General features: G+C 44.2%; 1 protein-coding gene across 6 annotated transcripts in view; it reads left to right on the forward strand.

Annotated features, from left to right (window-relative positions):
- Positions 1 to 25,685, forward strand: part of ANKS1A (ankyrin repeat and sterile alpha motif domain containing 1A) — a 191,660-nt gene that overhangs the window by 91,487 nt on the left and 74,488 nt on the right. For all 6 annotated transcript variants that reach the window (XM_090282254.1, XM_090282256.1, XM_090282253.1 and 3 more), the window contains 2 exons: positions 3,237 to 3,329; positions 13,234 to 13,354. In XM_090282254.1, coding sequence (XP_090138380.1) covers positions 3,237 to 3,329; positions 13,234 to 13,354 — 214 coding nt within the window. The remainder of the gene's footprint in view (positions 1 to 3,236; positions 3,330 to 13,233; positions 13,355 to 25,685) is intronic.

A 25,685-nucleotide genomic window follows, 5' to 3' on the forward strand; every position in this document is an offset into this window, starting at 1 on the left:
TATCCATTTCAATTTGGACAGATTTCTGTATTCAATAGGGTTGTAGCAAGGTTTAATTAAACATCGCAAGTCCTAGTATGCGGCATTTCTATTTTCCCCTGTTCTAGCCCCTCTAGCCATTGAAATAGGATGAGGACAGCTCTGAATTTTTCCTTCTGAAGGCCCACCTTCCTGCCTTACTGCTTCTTTGCTATTTACTTCTGCTTCAGGCCTTGTACATTGTTCCCCAGCCTTCTCACCCCATTGTCTTCCCCGGGGTTTTCTGTGAGCCTAAGCCTGACCCAGTGGTCCTGCCACCTCCCTTCCTGCATTGCCAGACATAGTGATTCAAGGTTTGGCGCCCTGGGCTTTTACTGCACTGGCCATTACTCTTAACAGGATCCCAGTGCTAATGCCACCATGAGGCATGTCTCCCTGCGTATATTATTTCTTCCTGTTGGAGAGACTGGCTTTCTTTTGGTCTGAATCTGCCTTATGACCATTTTGACGACCCTTTGACTGCTAGGTGATGCTCAGGCTTCCCACGTGTGCCCTGGGAGTGGCCTGATGTTTCTTGGTGTACTTTTGTGTTAGGCTCCTTGCCGTGCCCTGGCACAGACTCTGCACTTCAGTGTGGATTTTGGAAAGGCCGGCCAGTCTTGTGGGAGCCCACGGAGAGGGTGTAATCAAGGACTGGTAAAACTTGTGGGTGGTGAAGGCGGGTGACTGTGCCAAGCACACTAGCATAGTAGCTCTGTAGACAGAGCTAGTTTTTTGTTTGTTTGCTTGTTTTCACTTTTTAACTGTTAGGTACAAATGAATTAGCAGATTTACCTGTGGAAGGCTTTGCTTTAAGTGGTACTTACAGGTGATGCCCATTAGAGGGAGCTGGAGGCTTTGCAAGAAGAGCACAGGGTTATTAAGGGAAGACAAATAACCAAGTTCCTGTGGGGCTTGGCCACTGATTTAGTCTCTTTGTTCCATCCTCCTCTCGATATCCAGCCTCCCAGTCTATGATCATCCTTCTGAGTAGAAATGAATGCATTTAGGGAGTATGCTTTGCCATTTTCATTTGAATCTGTTATGGCTGTGGTGCCTTCCTGGCCCTTCATAATTAACTGTGGCCGTGGGACTGTTCTACATCTTGTAAACAGAATGGCAGGTGTGTATGAATCAGCGCTGTATTTCCAGGCCCAGGGCCAAAGCTTTGACGTTAGACGGTCACACTTCTCTTTCCTGCCAGTGTCCCTGGTGATCGCTTTCTCCACAAGAGGCTTTCGTGCTGTTCCTTCTAGGCTCCTTCAGGCTGTGAAGCCTGCTAGGATGCGTCCTTTGTTGTTGTTGTGTTGCGTTTTGCTTTTCCTCAGCTATTTGTGTCGCAAGGTTGGGTAACTGATGTAGATCATGGACCTGCTGCTCTTGCCATCCCTTCCTTACAAGGTGGCACCTCTGGAGCAAAGAAGGGTAAGGAAGTGGGACTTAGTGGAAATCTCATCTAAATTGCTTTGTTTGGCTTGAATGTATGAACCTGTGTTGAGGTTGTTGCCATTGGGCCTCCATCTGGTTTCAGGGACTGGGAATGACCGATTTATCAGGATATAATACCAAGCAGTGAAACAGGCTCTGATATGAGAGATCATGGATGCCAAATGCTAACTAACTCTGGCAGCTCCTGATACACAAGAACCATCTTTCCCTGAAGATTTCTCTCAGGCTCTCAAATAATTCAGCATCCGCCTCCACCCTGACTTAAGTGCTCCTGTTTTCACAGTGCAAGCCAGGGGATGCATCTGCAAACAGCTCCTCTTTCAGGTTCCCGCTGCCTTCCCCATAGGAACATTCGTTATCAAGCTTTGGAATAGAAACAGGGTTGAAAGTGCCGTGGGTACAATGGCGAACCACTCTTTAGCTTTCTTTCACCAAAGACCATTCTGTGTACAGTGATCCCTCGCTTATCATGGGTGTTATGTTCTAGAACCCCGCGATAGGTGAAAATCCGCGAAGTAGGAACCTTACATTTATTTTAGTATTTACAGTACAGTACCACAAAATCCCACGATATAGCGAAAAATCCACAATAAATAATTAAATATAATATTTTTTAAAATCCCATGATACAGTGAGGCGGTGATAAGTGAGCCGCGATATAGAGAGGGACCACTGTATTCCTGAAATTGTCTGCCCATGGTCTAACTAATCCCCTCTTCAGTGAATGTCTTGCTCCAGGGCAAGGTTAGCTGCCTCCTGTTGCAAATAAAGTTTTATTGGCACATAGCCATGCTCACTCATTTATGTATTTTCTGTAGCTACTTTTGTACCACAGTGGCAAGTTGGCTGTAAAGCCTAAAATATTTACTTGATGGCCCTTTAAGAAAAAGCTTGTCAACCCCTCTCTTAGGCAGAGAACTGACAAATACTAGTTTTAAAAATAGGCTGAGATGTAATAGGGTTTTCAAATTCTAATGATACATAATAGTAATCGTTGAAGGAGGTGACTGAGCATCAGAGACCTGTCTGAGCTTTCGCTGATAAATGGGGATGGCATCAGAGTGTGAACAGGAATGGATGTTTTTGTCCTGGATTACTTTCCTCTTTACTTCCTTAATGACTGAACTCTGACAAGTTGATTCTTTTGACTTGCTGTTTCCTTTTAGAGTGGGCTCAAGTCCAGCTATGGGTTTAACTATATCCAGCTTCATGTATCAGTATTATGTATTATGAAGGACACGTTCTCACAGGGCAGTTCTTTGTTTTCAGTGCTGATTTTTCTCACTGTGGTCAAGGATAGGAAAGAGGTATTTATATTCTCTGCTAAAACATCAAAAAGCAAAGAGCATGCTGACTGAAGTGTGTTTGTGTGCAGGGTTCTCTGTCTGTACAGATATTAAACCTTGAGTTTCATCTCTCAGGGAAGTGCTTTACATTATTCTTTCATTTCCAAGGGCTAAGATAAGAGTAAACCTGCCCTGGCTGGCATGGCTCAATGGGTTGAGCACCGGCATATGAACCAAAAGGTTGCTGGTTTGATTCCCAGTCAGGGCATATGCCTGGGTTGTGAGCCAGGACCCTGGTTGGGGGCGTGTGAGAGGCAACATGTTTCTCTCGCACACTGGTATTTCTCTCCTTCTTTTTCTCCCTCCCTTCCCCTCTCACTAAAAAATAAAATAAAAGTCTTTTTTTTCTTTTTTTAAGAGTAAATCAAAAAGTTACATACTTGAAAAAAGAGCTAGTTAAATACTCCTTTTTCTCTCCTACAGAGGGATCGGCCACCGCCTCCAGCAAAGCCCCCACCAGATGACGAAGAGGAAGACCACATAGATAAGAAGCATTTCCCCCTGACAGCTTCTGAGGTAGAGGGTTAAGGGTTTATAGTAGCCCCTCTCTATATCGTGGTTCACTTATCGCGGCCTCGCTGTATCGCGGGATTTTAAAAAATATATTTAATTATTTATCGCAGATTTTTCGCTACATCGCGGGATTTTGCAGTACCGTATACGTATGTTGTTAAAGTTACGTAGGTTTAAGAGTGTAGAATAAATGTAAGGTTCCTGCTTCACGGGGGGGTCTGGAACGTATACCCGTGATAAGTGGGGGAATACTGTATTCCCAACACTGAAATACGATTTGTTTGAAAGTGCATCAGTGTGTGCTTGAAGAAGACTTTGCTTTCTCATTTCTCATCACTGCTTTGGATTACTGAATTTATATTGTGTAAATTAGTAATCTGGAACAAGACCCTTTAAACTCACTCAAAAGTACTAACCAAAGAATTTTAGTGGCACCTTCTAATATTAGGCAGTCCAGTCATTGCTCCACCTGCCGTGAGCAAAGCAAAGCACACACATTTCTTCTGTTCCAGTGGGCTAACCACGCCTGCTTTCTGCTTTGCATCTATGGTATCTTTTGATATAAAATCTAGAATATCATCTGGTCACTGTTCCCTGGATTATGTCATGTTAGTAGGCCTTGGGGGTTTGTCCCAAAAAGCTTATTTCTGTTTTTGCATTTTGTCTCTTCATTTCACATGAAGAGTCTGCACCAGGACCAACATGGAGAATATGGGAGAATGTGACAGAATGTGACGAAGACTTGGATAGGAGAGAAATGGGAGTAGTGTGTGTGTTGGGAATCAAAGGTGATTTTAAAAGTATAGCCCACATTTTTATTTATTTGTTATTTTTAAAAATCTGTTTATTGATTTAGAGAGAGAGGCAGGGGGAGAGGGAGAGAGAGCAGGTGAGCAAGAGACAGAAACATCGATCGGTTGTCTCCCGTATGCACCCTGACCAGGAATCAAACCCACAACCTTTTGGTGTATAGCACGGTTCTCCAACCATCTGAGCCACACCAGCAAGGGCTATTTATTTATTTATTTGATTGATTGACTCTTTAGAGAGAGGGGAAGGAAGAGAGAAACATGGCTTTGTTGTCTCACTAATTTATGCATTCATTGGTTGATTCTTTTTTTTTTTTTTTTTTTTAGATTTTTACTTATTTATTTTTAGAGAGGAGGGAAGGGAGGGAGGGAGAGAGGGAGAGAAACATCAATGTGTGGTTGCCTTCTGCACATCCCCAACTGGGGACCTGGCCTGCAACCCAGGCATGTGCCCTGACTGGGAATTGAACTGGTGACCCTTTCATTCACAGGCTGACGCTCAGTCCACTGAGCCACACTTCTTGTATGAACCCTGACCGGGGATCAAACGTGCAACTTTGGTATATTGGGACGATGCTTTAACCAGCTGAGCTATTTGGCCAGGGCTAGTCCACCTTTTTAAAAAAGAAATGTTAGCTCTGGCTGATGTTGCTCAGGGGGTTGAGCACTGGCCTATGAACCAAAAGGTTACCAGTTCATTCCTGGTCAGGGCACATGCCTGGGTTGCCTGCCAAGTACCCAGTTGAGGGACGTGTGAGAGGCAGCTGATCGATGTTTCTCTCACACGTTGATGTTTCTCTTCCTCTCTTTCTCCCTCCCTTCCCCTCTCTCTAAAAAATAAATAAAATCTTTTTAAAAAAGGAAATTTTATCATAGGGCATATAGTTCAATTTTCTCACTAGGTTTATGAAGGCAAGCATATTTTCCTTGATCTTTCATCTTCAAAATGTTCCTTTAACACATCCTGCCATTTAGAGAATGTTTGAGTATTTATTTTAAATATTACATAATTTCAATAGTTCATTTTGTAGTTCAATCAATGAATCTCCTATTGTTTTTAATTTAAAAATCAGCTAATATAAACTAATCAGAGAAGTCTCATGACTTTATCTCTAGAAGTAGGAGTTAATTTTTTTACAGTATTGCTGTGGATTATCCAGTGAAATGGTAATTTTTTTGTTTGTTTGTTTAATATAAACATATAGGACTGGAAGGATGATTTAGTTTAACAAAATGTTTAAATACAAGGAAGCCCTTTAGAATGTACGTCAGTGTTGGAGATAGGAGACAATTTCTATGCTACATACAAATTCTGTCCTTATTTCTTTTTCTCCCCTTAATTACAAAATGCTTATTATGTCTCAACTAAGGGGTATCTATAGTTACAGCCTCAAGGTGATAAAACATTGGAGCAGACACAAGTACATGTATTAAACCCCACATATTTTTATGTAGAGGTTTGCTGCATTACTCCCTTTTTATAAGGAGAACCCTGGTAACATGGAACATATTAAGTTGGGGCTGCATCTCTGTAAATGTCCTTCTTTAATTTCTTTTTTAAAAATTATTTTTTATTAACTTTCCCCTTTTGCCCCCATCCACCCAGCATCCCCCACTCTCTCAGGCAATCCCCACACCGTTGTTTATGTCCGTGGGTCATGTGTGTAAGTTCTTAAGCTATTCCATTTCCTATACTGTACTTTATATCCCCATAGCTATTCTGTAACTACCTGTTAGTGATTCTTAATCCTCTCACCTTTTCACCTATTCCCCTAATCCTCCCTTCCATCGGACAGCTATCAAACCATTCTCTGTATCTATAATTCTGTTTCTCTTCTGCTTGTTTGCTTAGTTTGTTTTTTAAGTTCAATTGTTGATAGATATATATTATTGCCCTTTTATTGTTCATAGTTTGGTCTTCTTTTTCTTAAATAAGTCCCTTTAACATTTCATATAATCATGTTTTGGTGAAGACGAACTCCTTTAGCTTTTTTTTGTCTGGTAAGTTCTTTATCTGCCCTTTGATTTTAAATGATAACTTTGCTGGATAGAGTAATCTTGGTTGTAGGTCCTTGCTTTTCATCACTTTGAATATTTCTTGTCAGTCCCTTCTAGCCTGCAAAGTTTCTTTGAAAAATCAGCTGACAGTCTTGTGGGAACTCCCTTATAGATAACTACCTGCTCTTCTCTTGCTTTGCTGCTTTTAAGATTCTCTCTTTATCTTTAACCTTTGGCATTTTAATTATGATGTGTCTTGGTGTGGTCCTCTTGCATCCATCTTGTTTGGGACTCTGCTTTCTTATATGTCTGGACTTGTATGTCTGTTTCCTTCACCAAGTTAGGGAAGTTTTCTTTCATTATTTTTTCAGATAGATTTACAATTTCCTGCTCTTCCTCTTCTTCTGGCACCCCTATCATGCAAATGTTGGAACAGTTGAAGTTATTCCAGACTCCTTACATAATTCTCATTTTTCTTTTTACTTCAGATGAATACATTTTATTTTATTTTTTAAAGATTTTATTTATTTTTTAGAGAGAGGGGAAGGGAGAGAGAAGGAGGGAGCAAAACGTTGATATGTGAGAGCTACATCGATTGTTTGCCTTTCCCACACAGCCAACTAGGGACTTGGCCGGCGACCCAGGCATGGGCCCTGACCGGGAATTGAACCAGCAACCTTTTGGTTCACAGGCCAGTGCTCAATCCACTGAGCCACACCAACCAGGGCAGATTAATACATTTTAAAAATCTAAGTTGCTCCTTTAATCAGAACAAAAGTGTTGCTTTGAGAAGAAAAACTCCACAGCCAGATTCTTTTGAAGCACCAAGGTCTTACAAGTCTAGGGGTGGGGGGTGGGGGGGGGTTTAGGTCTAGCCCTCTGAAGGGGATGGAGTAATGGGTGGTGGGAGAAAAAGAAGTCACCAAGTGAACACAGAGAAAGCAAGAGCTAGGAGATCCCTCCCCCAATCTCCACCACTGAGCAGCTGGTCTTGGAATCCAGATACCACCACCCACGCACGGGCGCACGCGCGCGCGCACGCGCATACACACACACACACACACACACACACACAGAGTTCTACCTCCTTATAGGACTTAAATGACTCACTTTAGGCTCTGGGCCTTTGCCTCCCACCTGTGACTCTCCATCACTGATGGGGCCACAATACTCTCCAGACACTTATCAGACTTCTGGGTCCAGGGACCGAATGCTTTTCTAGGTTTTCTGAGAGACCAGACTTCAGATTCCCAAGGGATGCCTGAACTGTCACCTCGACCCTCCATTATCCTGAGTTACTTCAGGAGGAAGGGGCTCAGCCCTGAGAAGCTGAAAGCTGCAGGACCTACTGGCAATCTGGGGACATCTCCATAGGCGCCAGCAGGTCATCTCCTGAAAACCTGAAGAACTTGGGGACCCTGCTTCTCCTCAGAATAGCAGGGTCCTGGACCCTGTCTGTTGCCAGAGACATTAAATAACATAGGGGGCGAGGCCCTAGGTTCCCCCAGAGGCTGGCACCATTGGGGTCCTGCGGCTCATGTGGAAGTCACACCTCAGGTTCTCCAAGGAGCGGCCCATCCCTGAGGCCCCACAAGGAGCCTGCGCTCCTCCCTCGCAGCCGGCCGGCGCTCACTGCTTTCTCCAGGCGGCTGCGCACCTGCTCGCTGTTCTCCGTGTGGTGGTAGAGCGCAGAGCTGCAGGTGCGTGTGGGGCTGGATGAGCTGCGGAGGCTTGAAGGGGAACACAGCCTGCAGGCAGTGCACGCACAGGCAGATCTTGGGCGGGCTGGATGTGCAGAAGTGCTCAGCAAAGTCCAGAAGTGCCAGTTACCAAGACTCAGCCACCTTAGCCTGTGCCGCCTGGGCCACTGCCCCCGCCTGAGCCACCATTTTGGCCCCCACAACAACAAGCCATTGCCAGAGGGAGGCCAACAATCCTCATTTTTTTGGATTCTTTCTTCTTCCTGTTCTGGTTGGTTGTTTTTTGCTTTCTTACATTCCAAACCATTAATTTGATTCTTGGCTTCATCCACTCTACTGTTGTTTCCCTGTAAGTTGTCCTTTATTTCAATTAGCATATCTTTCATTTCTGACTGGATCTTCTGTTATGCTGTTGATGTCCTCACTAAGTTCCTTGAGCATCCTTATAACCAGTGTTTTGAACTCTGCATCTGATACATTGCTCACCTCCATTTTGTTTAGCTCTTTTTTTGGAGTTTTAGTTTGTTCTTTAATTTGAGCCGTATTTCTTTGTCTCCTCGTTTTAGCAACCTCCCTGTGTTTGTTTCTGTATATTGGATAGGGTTGCTGTGATTCCCTTCCTTGGTAGTGTGACCTAATGTAGTAGGTGCCCTGTGGGGTCCAGTGGCCACAGCCTCCCCTGTCACCCAAGCTGGGTACTCCCTCCTTTTGTAGTTGAGCCTTGATTGCTGTTGGCAGGTCAATGGGAGGGATTTACCCAGGCCAGTCAGCTGCCAGGGCTGGCTGTGACCACTGACCTTCAAGGAGGATCAGCTGTGCCGGCCCCACTCCACAAGCAGGGCTTACTTCAGCAGGGCTCTGGTGCCTGGTTGTGTTCTGTCTGGGGGCACTTAGCATAGGCTGTAAAGCAATCTGTAGCTGGCTGCTTCTTGTGCTGGGCTTGGAGGTATCCTAGTGGGGCCAGGGTGTGAACCAAGGCTGGCTGCTAGTGTTGGGCCTGGGCCACTTAGCAACATATGGGGGCTCTCTGAGGGCAGCTGCTACTTGTTTGAGATGATTTAGGAAGATCAGAAGCATGAGCCAAGACAAGTCATTCCTATGGAAAAGCCACTGTTAACCACTTGAGTGGGCCCGTAAGTTGGGTGGGGTAGAATCTCAGGGAATCACCAGGATGAGGCAAACAGGGTGAGCCAGGTTGATGGAGTCTCAGATAGTGGTACCCGCCATTCTCTGTGGCTCTGTGCGGGGAGGGCTCAGGAGAGGAGCAATGGCCTCCGCCAGCAGTTCTGTCTTGGGGAAAGCTGTCCCCCAGCTCTCACCCTGACACCAGACACCTCAGTTCCTCCCTGTATGCCATTGGTGCCTTTCAAACTGCCGCCCCAGTGCTAGAGCTCATTAGGAGTGGGTCTGGGTAAGTCTGTGTAGGCCCTTTAAGAGGAACTGCCTGGGAATCCAGCAGTTTCTTCCACCAATTCAATCTCCACTGGTTTTTACTGCCAGAAGCTAGGGACTTATCTTCCTAGCACTGGAATACTGGACTGAGGGGCCTGGTGTGGGGCTGGGATCCCTTTCCTCTGAGATATTCCTCCCAATTTTATTCACCACACATGGGTGTGGGACCAGCCTGTTCCTCATCTCTGTGTCTCCTCCACCCTTACTACCAATCTGGATGGATGTGGTTTCTTCTTCAATTCCATAGTTGCAGGACCTCCATTCAACTAGCTTCTTCTAGTTATGAGTGATGGTTTTATAGTTTAGTTGTAATTTTGTTGTGGTTGTGCAAGGAGGTGAGCCATGTTTACTTAGGCCACTATCTTAGAGGTCCTGTGAAAACTTTAAATTTCTGCCATTTCCTGATGTCTCTTGGGTCTAGCTTGTCTCAAGTGGCCCCAAGACTGTGTTACCCATGAAATGGTTATAATCCCTCTGGCTTAGGCGGTGCCAGAGGGAAAGACCTGATCCACTCTGCTCCTCGCACAGGCACCAGTGGGACTCTACTGTAACTGTTTTATGCTACCTTTTTAACAAGGTCATGGATTGGAATTCCCAGTGCCCAAGGATAAGGACAAGGCTCTTAAAGAAGTATTGAATAATTAAGACTTTCTTTTTTTGCAAGACTTTTTAAAGCAAACAATATGGCAATAATAGAGTGTCACGAGGTAGGGGAGAAATCTCCACATTCTCTGGATGGGAGACTGCATCTGAGAAACAACATAGGACTTGCTTTGGAATAGTCCGGAATTCTGGGTCAGCTGAACCACCAGAGCCAGTATTTAGAAGACTGTGCCAATCCTGGTATTGCTTACGTAATGATGATTATATGTACATGAGTATAGAGGTGATATGGTCTGGGTCATTAACCTTTTAATGGTCAAGGCAGATTCTGTGTGCTCTGGTGTGAATGGATAGGTCTTCTCCAAAAGCAGACCTTTTTTGCTTTACTGTAGTCTTCACCATCTTTATTTCTTTTTGTAACATTTTATGCACTTTTATTTTTAGAGAGAGGGGAAGGGAGGGAGAAAGGAGAGAGGAACATCGATGTATGAGAGATACATCAACTGGTTGCCTCTCTTACGCCCTCATCTGGGGACCTGGCCCGCAACCCAGGCATGTGCCCTGACTGGGAATTGAAATGGTGACTTTTCAGTTCGCAGGCCATCTTTATTTCTTATACTCTCAAAGCTTTACTACCCTAAACATCATCTCGGAGGCAGTGACTTCATTAAAGTCTTGACTTATGTATTTGACCAGCAATCTTTCCCAATGTTTGTGTCCTATTCCTGAGGCTTGTCATTGTCAGATAGCCCATGGCAGCCTTTAAGGGAACCTGAGTATCCCTGGCTCCAGAGCACTGAGCAAATCATGGACCTGGTCATCCAAACACACACAGGTGTACACAGACTATGCAGATGAGCTGCCAGCTGCACCGGGCTGACCATGCACTTCTCTTCACTCAGATGTGCTGAATGTAAGGCGAGCTGCAGCTGCTATGTATGGTATCTCTTCCCAGAAAGTTGCCCACACCCCAGCTGGCCATTCTGTTGGTCACAGCTTGGTGGTAGCTTTTTTCTGGTGGTGGTAGGGCTTTGATTTATTGTCAGCCCTGGAAAAAGAGGGGAAAGAATAAAGAGTAACTTAGTAAAGAGCAGAATCCTTTCAGTTGAGAATCAGTTATTGCCATATTCACTGTGACACAGAGCTTCTTGAGTGGGAACTAGGAAAGTTCAAAGAAAAACAGCTTATTGCTTTATCGTGAAATTTTAATCTGATAGCTGGCAGGAGCCAGGATAAAGCAAAAAATATCACCCTACGAGTTGTCTGGGTATGAGTGGAAAACTCTCAGACATCTGAATGAGGGAAAGAGCTCCCAGTTGGGTGAAGAAATCATGCCTTCCTGGAAAAAGTGAAGCCAGCTTGTCCAGAATCAGAGGCTCTCCTGGGAGCTCTCTGTGTAACCTTGGGGAAGTCCGTAGACCTCTCTGGGTTTTGTCATCTGCACAATGAAAGAGCTGGAACCAAGTGCTCTCTGGCTGTGACTAAGGGTTCTTTCTGGTCCCTTTCAGCTCTGACAACGATTGGTTCTCTGCCCCAGTGGTCATGCACAAAGTCAGGCACAGAGTGAACACAGACCCATGTGCCCATTTCCAGATGGAAGCCGTCAGCCTGTCCTGCTTGGGAAGGAAGGCTGTGGGCGGGGTACTCACAGAATCGGGCTCCCAGGGGCTGCAGAGGTGATAGCCAGGGGTGTGTAAGCCTGAGGAACACAGACTCCTATCTTTAAAACCTGTGGTATTAAGTTGACACTGAATGAACTGATTAATGGCCTCTCTTTGCGCCCTTAATTGTATTCCTATGAAGAGGCAAAGCCATAAGTAACGCAGGCAAATAGCTCATTGTAGGGAAATACCTTTTAGCTTCCAGGCGGCTTTTCAGTAAGTGAAGGTTCCTGCTGTGCTTCACCGAGTCTTGAAAGAGACTCCCATTCTGCCTTTACAGTGGCGGCCTTGTTAACAAACAGGAGCAGCATGCTTATTTCATCTGAATCTGCGGGAGTTCTTGTGGTCTCTGTTTTGTTAGTCCTAACACCTTGTGCTGTGCCTCCAACAAGCAAAGCCATGATGAATTACAAACCTGATTGTCTCCTGTGAGCTGTGGGAGGAGGTTTCTGTGTGTGCCCAAGAATCACATTTGTAAGGAACTATTATTTGTAAGGTGGATTGGGCACCTGTCCTAGAGAAGAGACTTTGTGCTTTGGTTTGCTCTACTGATAGCTGGTATATGGTTATTCCTAATTGGCCTGTGAAATGGTTGGATTCTTAGGACAGGTGAGCTGGAATTACCTTCAGAGTCTGGGGTCTCCATTCTCTCAGGGTGACTGTAGCACCAATCCTGCTGTCTCTGGCTTGGTTCCAGCTTGGCTACTCTGGCACCATGACTAGCTGGTCACCAGGCCCTCAGCTGCCTGCATCAGTTGGCAGGTGCAGGTCCAGCTCTAGTCCAGTTCCTGTGTCAGTGACACTTGGCTGCCTGGACTTCTCAACAGACAGAGCTTTTTCTCCACTGAAGTACACACTGCCTAGCCTCTCAACTGTTTTCAGAACAAAGATTGGTGGAATTAATTTAAAATTGTAAAATCATAAATGTGGTAGGAATCTGGCTTTGGGGGAATTCTTCCTTAGAACCTGGGAGTTCTAAGGAAGAAAGACTCACAGAGAAGTCAGTTTGATGCCTGCAGCAGAAGGTGGGAAGGACTCAAGCCTTTGGGTAACCCTTGTGCATATTAGGAAAGAAACGTGGAGAAAGAAGGCCTTGTTGCGCTGCTCAGAAAGTGTTATCCACAGAGGGGAGATCATGCAGGATGCTTTGGAGATGGGAGAGGCAAGGGGAGAGAGGATCTTCGATTTTATTTATGGTTTTTTCAAAGATAAAGTGAGGTAAGGAAAGGATAGTGTTTTACTTTTTTTAAGATTTTTAAAAAAATTTATTTCTTAGAGGGGAAGAGAAGGAAGGAGAAAGGGAGATAAACATCAGCATGCGAGGGAAACATTGATTGGTTGCCTCTCGCACGCCCCCAACTGGAGACCTGGAGACCAGGCCCGAAACTCAGGCATGTGCCCTGATGGAGAATCAAAGGGGCGACCCCTCAGTCCGGGGCCAGCACACAGCCCACTGAGCCACACCACCCAGGGCAGCAAAGGGAAGTGTTTTAATCAAAGGCCATTACAATTTGAGGTTTAGGTGCATATCCCCAAAAGCAGTTGTGATCCCATGGCACACTGGGAATCATTCACCTTCTCTTTCCCTCCAATGAAAAAGGAACCAATGGTCTCAGATTTGTTCAACATAACCTCTTGGTTGTAGCCACCTGTGTGAACAGTCCTGTGGTGTTTTCTCTCTCAGGTCTTGGCCATGAGAGCGCGGATTCAGGGGGGTGCAGCCAGGGAAGAGGATGAGCATCCTTATGAGCTGTTGCTAACAGCAGAAACAAAGAAGCTGGCAACGGTGGACGGAAAAACAAAAGGTACCTATCTCCTCCTCCCCCGCCCCCCAGCAGAAACAACTCCAAAGGGATGTGTAAAGTTTGTGATCCTGGGTGGAAGGAGATGATGCTGTTCCTGGCAGTCTGGGTGGTGGGTGCATTAGGCCTTTCGTTTTCGGTATAGGCATTGAGGTGGCTTGTCACCTTTCCACACATGAAGCACAGAAGAGGTTAGGTCAAGCAAGGTGTGAATGGTGAAAGGAGAGACTGCCAGTGTTGTGGCAGAGATTGGTCTGGGGTCTCAGGTCATAAACCCTCAAGTTAATGCTGTGGAAAATCAGTGAGTCCCTTTGGGTTCAGGCTGATGGCACAGACTCCACTTAGAGTCCTGACCTCAGAATGAGGCACTCTGGGGAGGGGCCCTGATTGGCTGCCGCCAGGTAACTAGAGTGCTTTGTCGCCTTGGCCTACTTTCATTGCTGCTGCGCATTTAGCTCCCTGTGTGAGGAGTGAGTGCTGTGGGGCTGGGACCCAGCCGGGCCATGGAACGCAGTCACGACAGAGCTGAGTGTGCCCTGCCAGGCGATCTGTGACCACCTCCTCTCGTAAGGACGAGCAGGAAGGGCAGGGCACTTCCCTCTACAGTTGGAGGGAACTCTGGTCTCTCCTCCGCTTTCTGTAGCTTGCAGGGACGAGGTCCTTCACGGGGTATTATCTGTGCCTCCTTCCAATCCAGACAGTCTGTGGTTCAGGTAAGTGGGGGATTCGACATTTCCTTTCTAAGTACCCGTTGCTAGGCCTCTCAGAAGGTGGGGTGGCAAAGAGAATGTGTACATATGTGGAGAACATTGTGGATCTTAATTTTAAAGGCCCTGTGGGTTTTTTAATTTTGCTTTGTTTTGTTTTTTGGTTTCCATTTGGAGCTTTTTAAAAAAGTTTATCATTTAGATACAGTAAAATTCACCCTCTTATGTACAGTTCTGTGAGTTTTGACAAATATAGTCATATAACTGCTACCATAATCAAGGCACAGAGCAGTTTAATCACACCAAAAAATTCTATGTCCCTTTGTAGTCACTACTGCACCCTTCTGTTATCCTGGCAGTCACGGTTCTGATGTCTGGCCCAATAATTTTGCCTTTTCCAAAATGTTATATAAATGGAATCACACTGTATGAACCCTTTGAGTCTAGTCCCTTTCACTTAGCAAGATTCATTAGTGATTCACCCATGTTGTTGCATATATGTCATTTGTTACTTTTCACTGCTAAGTAATATTCCTTTGTGTGGATGTACCACAGCATATCCTTCCTCTAGTTGAGAAACATTTGCTTTATTTATAGTTTGGGGCGATTACAAAGAAACCTATTATAAACATTTGCTTATAGATTTTTGTGTTAACATAGGTATTATTTCTCTTGGGCAAACCGAAGGAATGGGATGGCTAGGTCCTAGGTAAACATGTTTAACTTTATAAGAAACTGCCAAAACATTTTCCAGAATGGTTGTCCTACTTTACATTCCCATCAGCAGATGTTATGTATCCTCCCCAGTGCTTAATATTGTCAGGATTAAAATTTTTTTGGCCATTCTTTTTTTTTTAAGGTTTTATTTATTTGTTTTTAGAGAGAGAAAGAGGAAGGAGAAAGAAAGGGAGAGAAACATCAGTTGCCTCTCACATGCCCCCGACTGGGGACTTGGCCTGCAACCCAAGCATGTGCCCTGACCAGGAATCAAACCATCAACTGGCAACCTTTTGTCGAGCCCAGTGCTCAGTCTGCTGAGCCACACCAGCCAGGACTTTTTGGCCATTCTCATAGGTGTATAGTGGTATTTCATTGTGGATTTATTTTGCATTGTCCTAAAGACTAATGGTTTTGAGCATCTATTAATGTAATTATTTACCATCCTTATATCTAAAATAGTGTTCAAATGTTTTGCTCATATTTTTCAACTGGTTTTTTAAAATTACTGAGTTGTAAGTGTTCTTTATGTATTTTAGGCAAACATTGTTTATCAGTTATATGATTTTCTCCTAGTCTGATACATCTTTTTATTCCCCAGTTTATCTTTTTATTCCCCAAAGAGTGTCTTTTGAAGAGCAGAGGTTCTTAATTTTGATGAAGTTTAATTTATCCTTTTGTACATGGATAAAGCCACAAGTTTTTTCCTATATTTTTAAAAGAATTTTATAACTTTAGGTATTACATTTAGGTCTATAATCCATTTTGGGTTAGTTAATGTGTACAGTGTGATGTATGGGTGGAGATTCTTTTTCTTTCTTTCTTTTTCCTTTTTTTTTTTTTTTCATATGAATGTCCAATTGTATGAGCACATTTGTTGAAAAGATTGTCCTTTCTCCAGAATTGCATTTGCCACTTTGTTATTGTATCTCAGAATTGTTTTAGATATGCTAGTTTCTTTATTTTTTTCATTCAGAAGTTTAGAATCAGCTTGTTGATTTGTTGATTTTTACAAAAAGTCCTGCTGGAATTTTTATTGAGATCGTGTTGAATCTATATAGCACTTTGGGAAGAATTGATATCTTAGTGTATTGAATCTTCCAGTCGCATGGTAGATTTTTAATTAAAACATTTAGAGAATGGAGTAGAGCACCTGTGCCTTCTGTAATTATTTAATAATAAATCCATACTGAAATTAACCCTTAAAGAACAAGTAGTTAATTTAATGCTCTGTTTGAAAGTGGTTCTTAGTGAGGGAAGAATTGTTAGCATCATGGAGGAAGAAGATTTCCATTCTTTCCCTCTTTCAAAGGCTTGAATCTGGATACTACAAGATAGTGGGCTCAACCTTTGGAAGGAAGATAAAGGGGAATTCAGATGAACTTGATAAATAAATGGGGCTAGTCTCCTTGGCTACCAAGTGCCCTTGATCGGAATTTTCTGTCCCCAGATCAAGAGATATCCAGATTAAGGAGGGAACTGCCCAGGAGAATAGCAGACCTCACATCTAGTCCTCCTGTGCCTTGGTTTCTTCAGCTCTGCAGTACTGGGCTAACAGCGGAGAGTGGGTGGGGTGGGAAGCGGAGTTCATTGAGCCACAGCAGTGGGGTATGCCTGCCTCCAGGCTAGCTACTTGGATTACTCACACAGCTTTCAGACAAAGGAGGTGAAACATTAAATGTGAAAGTGGACTCTGCCAGTTTCTCAGTAGCCTGGATGGTAAAAGTGAGGCAAATCATCTTCCACTAATGTCATTATCTCAGGCAGCTTTTATGAATTAATTTATCAGTTTTCAAAAGGCCATGTTAATAAGACCACCAGAGCTTTCAGCCTTCCTTACTGTAATTCAAGAAACTACAATGTGAGGCGTGGGATAGGAGATTTTTAAAAATTACATTTGTATTAGCACACTGGAAAAAATTTGCAAAAATACGGAAGTAAATACAAATAAAATGTTCAGGTTCTTCTCATTCTCTCCTACTCATAGTTGCCGGGGGTGACCACAGTTTGACAGTGGTGTGTGCTTCAGGCCATTTGCTATCTTTATACAAAAGTGACTGTGTGAGATTGTTTTGCTTTAACTTAAAATGGGATCATATTTTACAAGCTATTTTGCAAACTTGCTTTTTTTTTTTTTTTACCTTGTCTATAAATTATGGGTACAATTTTGTCTTAGTTATTTAAAATCTACCTATTCTTTTAAAATGGTTGTTAAATATCTCATGACTCATTTTCGGCTCTCCAGTTGACGGGTGTTTAAGTTGCCTCTGGTATTTCTCTGTGATAAATTATGCTGTTGTCAACATTCCGTATACATGCTCTTACAAGCTTGTAAGAGTATTTCTTAAAAGAAATTGATAGAAAGTAGAATTAGCTAGTCAGAGTGTAGGTGCATGTCTACATCTAATTGGTGGAGCTAAGTTACCTTCCCTTAATGTTGAATGAACACACTCTCTTCCCCATACCTTCACCAACACATTACTATTCTCTAATGTTTTTCACCATGATAAGCAAAAAAAAACACAGTTTTTTGAAATTGACATTGGAATTAGTGAAATCGAGCTTATTGATTAGTGTTATATATTTAGTCTATGAGTTGCCTAAATGTTTCTGTTTTTCTGCTTAGAAATTATTGGTAGTGGAAACACTTAATATAAATATTGATAATATTTTGCCAAAGTGATACTCAGAGGAAAGTTTATACCCTTAAATTCATTTGTTAAAAAACAAGAAAGACAGAAAGGCTAAAACTTAACCAAAGAGAAAGCAGCACAGAGTAATAAAGATAAAAACAGATAGTATGCTTCACATACTTTATGGTAAATAAAGACACAAATGTCGTCGTCGGCAGCCGTCCGTCTCGAGAGACGATGGTGTAGCTTCTTAAGAGTCTATCTGCACCGCCGAGAATGGCTGTGCAGTCCGACTCGGGAGTGACATGGTGTCTGTCTCCTCCCGTGTTGAATCGACATCTTACGATGACGCTGAAGCTACAGAGCCTGGGCAGGGTAATATGGAGGGTCTGCTGTTGCCCATGCAGCAGACCCCCCCTCTCTTCGCAGCTGAAGGGTCCAAGGGAAAGACGGAGTCGATACAGCTTGGCTTCAGGTGCGCCGCAGGAGTTGCCGGTGTTGACTACAACGTCAAACCGCCTTAGGGACTCCGGCTCCGGATTTTCTGTCGGGGTTTACTCCCTTAGCCTTTCCCCTGAAGAGGTATGCCGCAAGGCAGCGGAGGTTTTTTGGAGTCAGAGTTTTCCTTCTCTGATGTACCCTGACTGGAAGATCGAACCAGCGACACTTAGCTCGCAGGCCGACGCTCAATCCACTGAGCTAAACCAGCCAGGGCCAAAAGACACAAATAATGAAAAAAAAAAAGCAATAGGCTTGATCATTAGAATGAAAACTTGTTTGATTTTTAAAAGATAATCTGATAATTCTGATAAAGAAAATAGAAATAAAACAACATATTAGAATAATAAAAGAACATAACCACAAATTCAGACATTTTAAAATTAATATTGTATAAAAGTTTTACACAAATGTAATAGTATGTAGAAGCAACATATAAATACTTAAAAACTGTACAGTAAGTTTTTTTTTTTAATTTGAGAGAGAGAGAAGGGGAGGGAGAAGGAGAGAAACATCGATGTGAGAGAGACACATCGATTGGCTACCTTATGTACACACCCAAACTGGAGACCAAACCCATAACCCAGGCATGGGCCCTGATGGGGAATCAAACCTGCAACCTTGGTTTATGAGACGATGCCCAACCGAGTCACACTAGCCAAGGCTGTACAGTAAATTTTTTAAGCACTTTTTCAAAACAAAAAATCCCGTCGGCAGCCGTCCGTCTCGAGAGACGATGGTGTAGCTTCTTAAGAGTCTATCTGCACCGCCGAGAATGGCTGTGCAGTCCGACTCGGGAGTGACACGGTATCTGTCTCCTCCCGTGTTGAATCGACATCTTGCGATGACGTTGGAGTGTCCTCTCCAGTGAAGCTGAAGCTACAGAGCCTGGGCAGGGTGATATGGAGGGTCTGCTGTTGCCCATGCAGCAGACCCCCCCTCTCTTCGCAGCTGAAGGATCCAAGGGAAAGACAGAGTCAATACAGCTTGGCTTCAGGTGCGCCGCAGGAGTTGCCGGTGTTGACTACAACGTCAAACCGCCTTAGGGACTCCGGCTCCGGATTTTCTGTCGGGGTTTACTCCCTTAGCCTTTCCCCTGAAGAGGTATGCCGCAAGGCAGCGGAGGTTTTTTGGAATCAGAGTTTTCCTTCTCTGATGTGCCCTGACTGGAAGATCGAACCAGCGACACTTAGCTCGCAGGCCGACGCTCAATCCACTGAGCCAAACCAGCCAGGGTTAAAACAAAAAATAGTATAAGAGAATTATATATGGTTGGTTAGTGTTGCTGCCATCCCTCTGGGATGACTTGTCTGGGAGAGGAATTCATTCACCACAATGACTGGTTGAGGTGCGGCTTCTACTGGCATTTAGTTCCTGGTGACCGGGAATGCCAAGCCTCTAACACTATGCAGGACAATCTTTCACATTGAAGAATTTTCCCACCCAGAAATGCCATTTGTGTCTGTAGATATAACAAAAACTGACAGAAATCAAATGCTGCATCAGGATTCATGAAGTAGAAAACCAAACCCCCCACAAAAAGGCTCAGGCCCAGGTGGTTTTATGATAGTTTTATCCAATTAGGTATATTTCTCTGTTATTTAAATTGTTTCAGATGTGGGGAAGGTCGTCTGAAATCATTGTATAGGGTTAGCATAACTGACAACAGTGTTTCCATTTCCTGTAGCCTAGTCATTTATTTCTCTTTAACGTTTAACTCTTTGCCAACTGGACATTTTCTGGTCATACTACTGCTCAGAGAAACTGTGGACAACTTTCCAAGTTTGATAGCAAATGGGCAAGTACCCAGGAGCTCTAAAGGTCATTGTTGTCTGTGGTGTTTTTCTGTAGCGTCCACTAATAGCGCTCAGGTCCACTTAGCTTAGGACAGTGATGAATGATTATCTGAAGGCACCTATACATGTGGACTCCCTGTCATGCGGCTATACCTCTGGGGTTTTTTTAGACGCAATTAAGTCAGTTTTCCTGAGAGTTGTGCTTTTAGATCTGTGTGAAGTTTGTGCACGAAGATAAAGACCTTAATCCTTTGGAGGGGTGGGGGGAGGAAAATGTTATTTTAGCTTCCCTCTACTCTCACATCCAGAGAGCTGCCAAATCCTGAGCCTTAGGGACTTCTGTAGTGTAAGCTTGGCTTTTCCCTTTGCCAGCTTGGGATTCCCAGGTGTGCTAACATCAGCAGTCCCACCTTCAGTACTGTTGGTTTAGTAAGACTTCAGGAAGATTTGATAGGCACCTGTGTTCAATCCACCATCTGTACCTGGAAGTCCAAGCCAACTTTTCCTGGTAGATTCCAAGGAGTAAGTTTGAGTGCTTTGCCAAAAGGCAAAAAATGTAAATAAGACAGTTTAATAATTATACCTTATTTTTAGCAGCTTCCTCTCTCACCTTCTTGCATTAGAGGAGCTCCTGCCAGAAGCCCCTCTGCATAACTGTCTCTCGCTCTCTCAGTTTATATTTCTGAGTTGGAGTAGTTCGCTTTATCAACAGCCATTTATCACATGCATATACATGAGACATATGTAAGAGAATCATAAAGAGAATACGTTAAATTCACCTAAAGTGTATAGAATTACTGTCAGAGTTCAAAAGAGCGATAAGTTATATCAGTGTAAGAGATCGGGGATGGCTTTATGAAAGAAGTGGCATTTGAGCTGAACTCCAAAATCAAGACTTCTGCTTTATAGGCAGAAGTCAGGAGGAAGGAGAGGGCATTCCGGGCAGTGGGGGTGACATAAACAACAGTAGGATGATGGGAGACACATTCCATCATGTTTGGAAAATGGTAAGAATCAGTTCAGCTGGAACAAAGAATGAGTCATAGTGTATTGGATCTCAGATGTCAGCCTTCATTCCAGAGACAGTGCTGTGTTATTGAAGCTTTTGCGTGAGGTGACAGGGTAGCCATCCTTTAAGTATGTGTGATTGTGGAGTTGGGAGAGACTGGAGGTGGGAACATCCTGAGGGCACAATTCTTCAAGGAATTTCTTAAAGGAAACTGGAGCCCTAACTCAGGGACAGCAGGAAGTGATGGCAGAGGGATCGAGGAGTACCTTACAATGAAATGCAGAAGAATGAGGAGAGGGTATTGAGGATGACTCTGAGGTTTCGAGCCTGGGTGATTGGGATGATACTATGCAACTAACAAAAAATAGGGATTAAAGGAGGGACATGTTTGAAGAAAGATGTTGAGCTCAATTTTGAATAGAGTTATGAGGTATTTCAGGTACCAGGAGAACACCCAGGTAAAGATATTGCTCCATAAACACTTAGAAATATGATGTCCAAGAGAAATATAAAGATTAGAAAAACAGAATCATGCATCACCCAGGTTGAGGTGATGGTTAACATAAATGATAATCAGTTGTAGAGGAAAAGACTAAAGAGGTTGAAGAAGTCAAGAATAGATCTTCTTTTGAGAGACACATGGGGAAAGAATAACCAGGATAATGCAGTGTCTTAGAAGCCAAGACTGAATGCGATAGAAACCCCAAAATAATAGGTTTAAACAAGATAGAAGTCCAGAAATAAGGAGTCCAGGGCTAGTTCATGATGGTGAAGGACCCAGTTTCCTTCTGCCATCTCTTGGTTCAAGATGACTATTCAAGAGCAAGCTGTCAGCACAGGAAGGAAGAAAGGGGAGAAGAGGGCACTTGGTTGAAGACAGTTCTCAAAAGTTGCACATACCACTTTCACTTACAACCCATTGGCCAGAACTTGGTCGTGTGGCCACACCTAGCTACAGCAAAGATGGGGAATATAGTCTTTATCTAGGTGTCTGTGAGCCAACCCCCAAAACCCCGTAACCAAGGAAGAAGGGGACAAGTCGTGAACAGTGCCAAATGATGCAGAAAGAGCTAGAAGAATGGAGACTAGAAAAAGGGTTAAATGATTTGGGGGCCATTAGTACGTCTCAGACAGGGGGGGATACCTCTGTGAGACAGGTGGGAAGAGATGAAATGATCCCCACATTTGACATAGTGTTGAGAGTAGGTAAGGAAGTTTGTGTGATTTAGGTCTTCTCAGGAAATTCGTATGATTCTCTTCCAAGAGTATATATAGGTGCTGCGGGGACGATGACAGTTTGAAAAGGGCGGAGGAGCTGGGGAGTCGATCTTATGGTGATATCACAGCTCTCACGAGATGAACGAAAGGGTGACTGGGTCTGTTAGCAAAGCTTGCTTTTGGAGTCTTGCTTTGCCACTCACTGGCTGGTGACCTTGAGGAAGTCATTTAACCTCCTTAAGCCTCATTTTCTACCTGTGAATACAAATTCTTACCTCATTGTTGCTGTGATTATTAAAAAAGAAACAATACTTAGCCCAGTGTCTGGCACAGAATAACTAGTACCTAATATATTGTAGCTTTTGGAGACAGCTGAGTTAAATAAATTGGTAGAGGACAGTCAGTTGTTTCTTGAGTATTCAGCAGGGCTCAACATTCCAGCAACTGGAGAAGAAAAAGCAAATGGTTGTGAATACCCACTGTTGGAACTGGCAGAAGATCAAGGGAAGCAGAGATGGCAAGTGTGCTGTTAAATTGGGCACAGATGTCACCACAGACTGATCCAGGCAGAGCTGGATACTGAATAGGGAAGTTGGAGGGGCTGGAGTTCCAACAAGAGGCAGAGTACACATTCAGGAGGTGTTTAAGGAAGTGGCAGAGAAGGAAGATGATCAGGGCCAGTCAGTGGGCCCCAGAACTGGGCTGTACCTGCCAGTGGGGCAGTGGGTGGAGATGGTTCCTCACCAGAACATTGCCCACTGTGCTGTCGTTACACGTCACCCTGAACCAAAATTGCAAGACCACTGGATCTGCCCTGGCACTTGATTTTATCCTGCCTGGTTTGCAGGGACACTTAGAAGAAACCCGTCTCCTTTGTAGAGTCAGGAGAAAGGAAACCAGTCTCCGTGTGCAGCGCTAGCGTGAAGAGCAGTTGGAAATGGTTGTAGATGAAAAATGATGGTAACGGTGGCAGCTTCCATTTTCTGAATGTTTCTTATGGGCCAGCCTTGTGCTGAGTTCATTTACACTGATTAGGTCATTGAATATCTCCAGACAGAGCTTCTGGGTAGGGGCTATTTTTATCCCTGTTTAGTAGATGAGGAAGAAGCTAGGTGTGAGAGCTGAGTCCTAAGCCCTTGTCTGGCTGGATCTGAAGCCTCTTTAGCCATGAGATGAAATCATTTCACCCAGAGCCCTGCTGCTATTCACATTCTTAGCATCAGAAAGCTGGAAGGAAACGTAGGCCGTCTAGTCACAGATCCAAACCATGCTAAATCTCAAGCCCTAGAGAATGCAGCCCAGCTGTTCATTTTTTGGAAAAAGACACCGAGAGGAAAAGTCACAGGGCTGGGACTACAACTTGGGCCTCTCGTTCTGTTTCTCTGGTTGCCGCGGGCAGAATGGACCTTCAGTCTGTTTGTCTTCTCAGATTACAACGTCCAGCCAGTGTCTGCATAACCTAGTCAGAACCTTCTTTCTGGGGAAAGCATGGTGACCCTCCAAAAGCAGCCACGGACGTAGGAGTTCACACGGTCTCTGACCTCACTACAGGGACCAGGCATCCAAGGGCTTCAGTCCTAATGGAACAAAGGAAGTCTGGGAAACTTCTCTGGGTCTGAGGGTTGATTTGACTTAGTGAGTTCTCACAGGAATTGCACTTTCAGCCCTAATTTAAATGGGCGGGGATGACAAAGTGTGTAAATGTTAGAATTTGATTATTCAGAAGCCCTTGAGGTCCCCATGGACCATCAGAGTAATTAAAATGCAGCACAAAGACCCCTTGCATCAGTAGCTCACAGAGTAAAAAGAAAATGAACACCCAGAATGGATTAAGATCGAGAGTGGAAAGGGCTGGAATTAGCATGCTGGTGTGTCCTATTCAGCAGAGCAGCTGGCCTTGGTGGGGGGCGGGGTGAGGAAGCTGCCCTGCCACGGCCTCTCCCCTCCTGTTTCTGTCTGAGGAGGCACGTGAGGAGTGCTGAGGGCAGTGTGGGAAGAGGGCTGGAAGCCTTGTGATCCCGCAGGTGGGCACAGAGTGAGTCCCCGTCAGGAGGAAGGCCTCTGGCCTGAGGGTTCTCGTCTGCGAGTCCAGTCCACGAGACCTCACACGAGGCTCATGCCTCTGCTTTCTCTAGTGTGCTTCCACTTCTCTTTAAGCCTACCAAGGCCTGCCTTCTCCTTCAGTGCCCCGCTCATGAGCTGCCTCTGTGGAGAAGCCTCCTTGTTCAATGCAATTACACTTTCTGCTCACTGTGCGTTTGGCTTATACTTTCCTTCAAGCTTCTATGATTTTTTCCCTTGAATTCTAGTCGTTTCTGTACACGCTAGTCTCCTCCAGTAGCATCCAAGTCCATTAGCAAACGCAGTGTCATCTTTATATCTCTTGGCTGCCCCCTGAAGGCAGACATTTTGCACATGCTTGTTGATGGGACCGGTGGTCAGAGCAACTGCTCTGGGGCCTGTCCCAGTTTCTCACCTCGGCCTTCTCACTGTTACTTTCTGTCTTCTGTTCAAAGTTGTAAGGATAATGAAGTCAATGGGTGTTTGTATTTGTCATGTACATTGTCTTTGATGATCCTTGTGAGGAACAGAGAAGTAGCCTCGTCTGTGAGCAAAATATGTTATAATGGATCTTGTGTGGAGAATAATAGTTGTTAACATCTGTTGAGAGCTGGCATGTGCCAGTCATGGTTCTAAATGCTTTACATGTATAATTTAATTCTCACAACAATTCTATGAAATAAGAACTAGTAATATTTCCAAATTGTACATGAAAATACTGAGCACAGAGAGTTAAGTAATTTGCTAAGATTTGGTTCTTGATCAGTAGTATCTTGTGTTAACACCTTGTACCTAAGAAACCTAAAGTCATCCTGACTTTACAGAAGGAAAGGACCATTGAGTAGATCTATTCCCACCCATCAATTTGCCAGGAAATCTAGGTTAGGCTTGGATGTAGTCTTTTTATGGGAAAGAGAACACTGCCTTAGTATAAGGTCCTGAAGTTCTTAGATCAAGCTTTTCAAAACCAAGGTATTAATTACCTGGGTAAGTTGTATAATTGTGAGAGTCCCCTTCCATGATTTCTTATCTCCATAAAGTATTGGAGGACTGTGGTTTCTCTAGTGAAATTACAACCCTCAGAAATTCTTCCTCTTCACATATTTCCTTCTTCCATAAGTTTCCATTCCTTTTTTCTGCCCACTTCCTCCCCCAGCATCTGGCTGGTATTGAGGACTTGGCATCAGCCTCTCTTTCTTCATTGAAGGCGCGTTTGAATGGTGGCTGTTAGACAGGGCCCCATTGTCAGCTCCCACAGCAGCAGGCAGAACATGCTCCGTGGCCTGAGGTCTGAGGTCCGCCCAGGCAGCGAGCGGACTCCCAGTTCTGGACTGTGGTGTTTTCCTTTTGTTGTTGGGCTCACCCTCCTCCACCCCCTCTCAAATTGTTAAATAAGAAGCTAGAAGCTGATGCAAAGAATTGGAAGCCTGTGCTCCTGTTACCAAAGTCCTCTGTTTGTATTCAGATGCAGTCAGAGGGGCATTGCACCTTTGGCCAGGTCTGTGGAAAGGTGGCCTTTGGAATATAGCCCTAGAGGTGACAGCTTTTGCAGCTTGCTTGACTCTCCCCATCAACTTCTAGGAAGTGCATTAGGCCTGAACCCCCATTAGACAGCTATGTGTCATCCTCTCTGTGGCCCCACTGTGCAACCACACAGAGCAGCTTTGTTCAAGCTGCCAGTGGTCATGTGTGTTC

Source organism: Furipterus horrens, unplaced genomic scaffold, assembly GCF_987537825.1.
Source record: "Furipterus horrens unplaced genomic scaffold, mFurHor1.1.pri manual_scaffold_6, whole genome shotgun sequence".
Taxonomy (NCBI): domain Eukaryota; kingdom Metazoa; phylum Chordata; class Mammalia; order Chiroptera; family Furipteridae; genus Furipterus; species Furipterus horrens.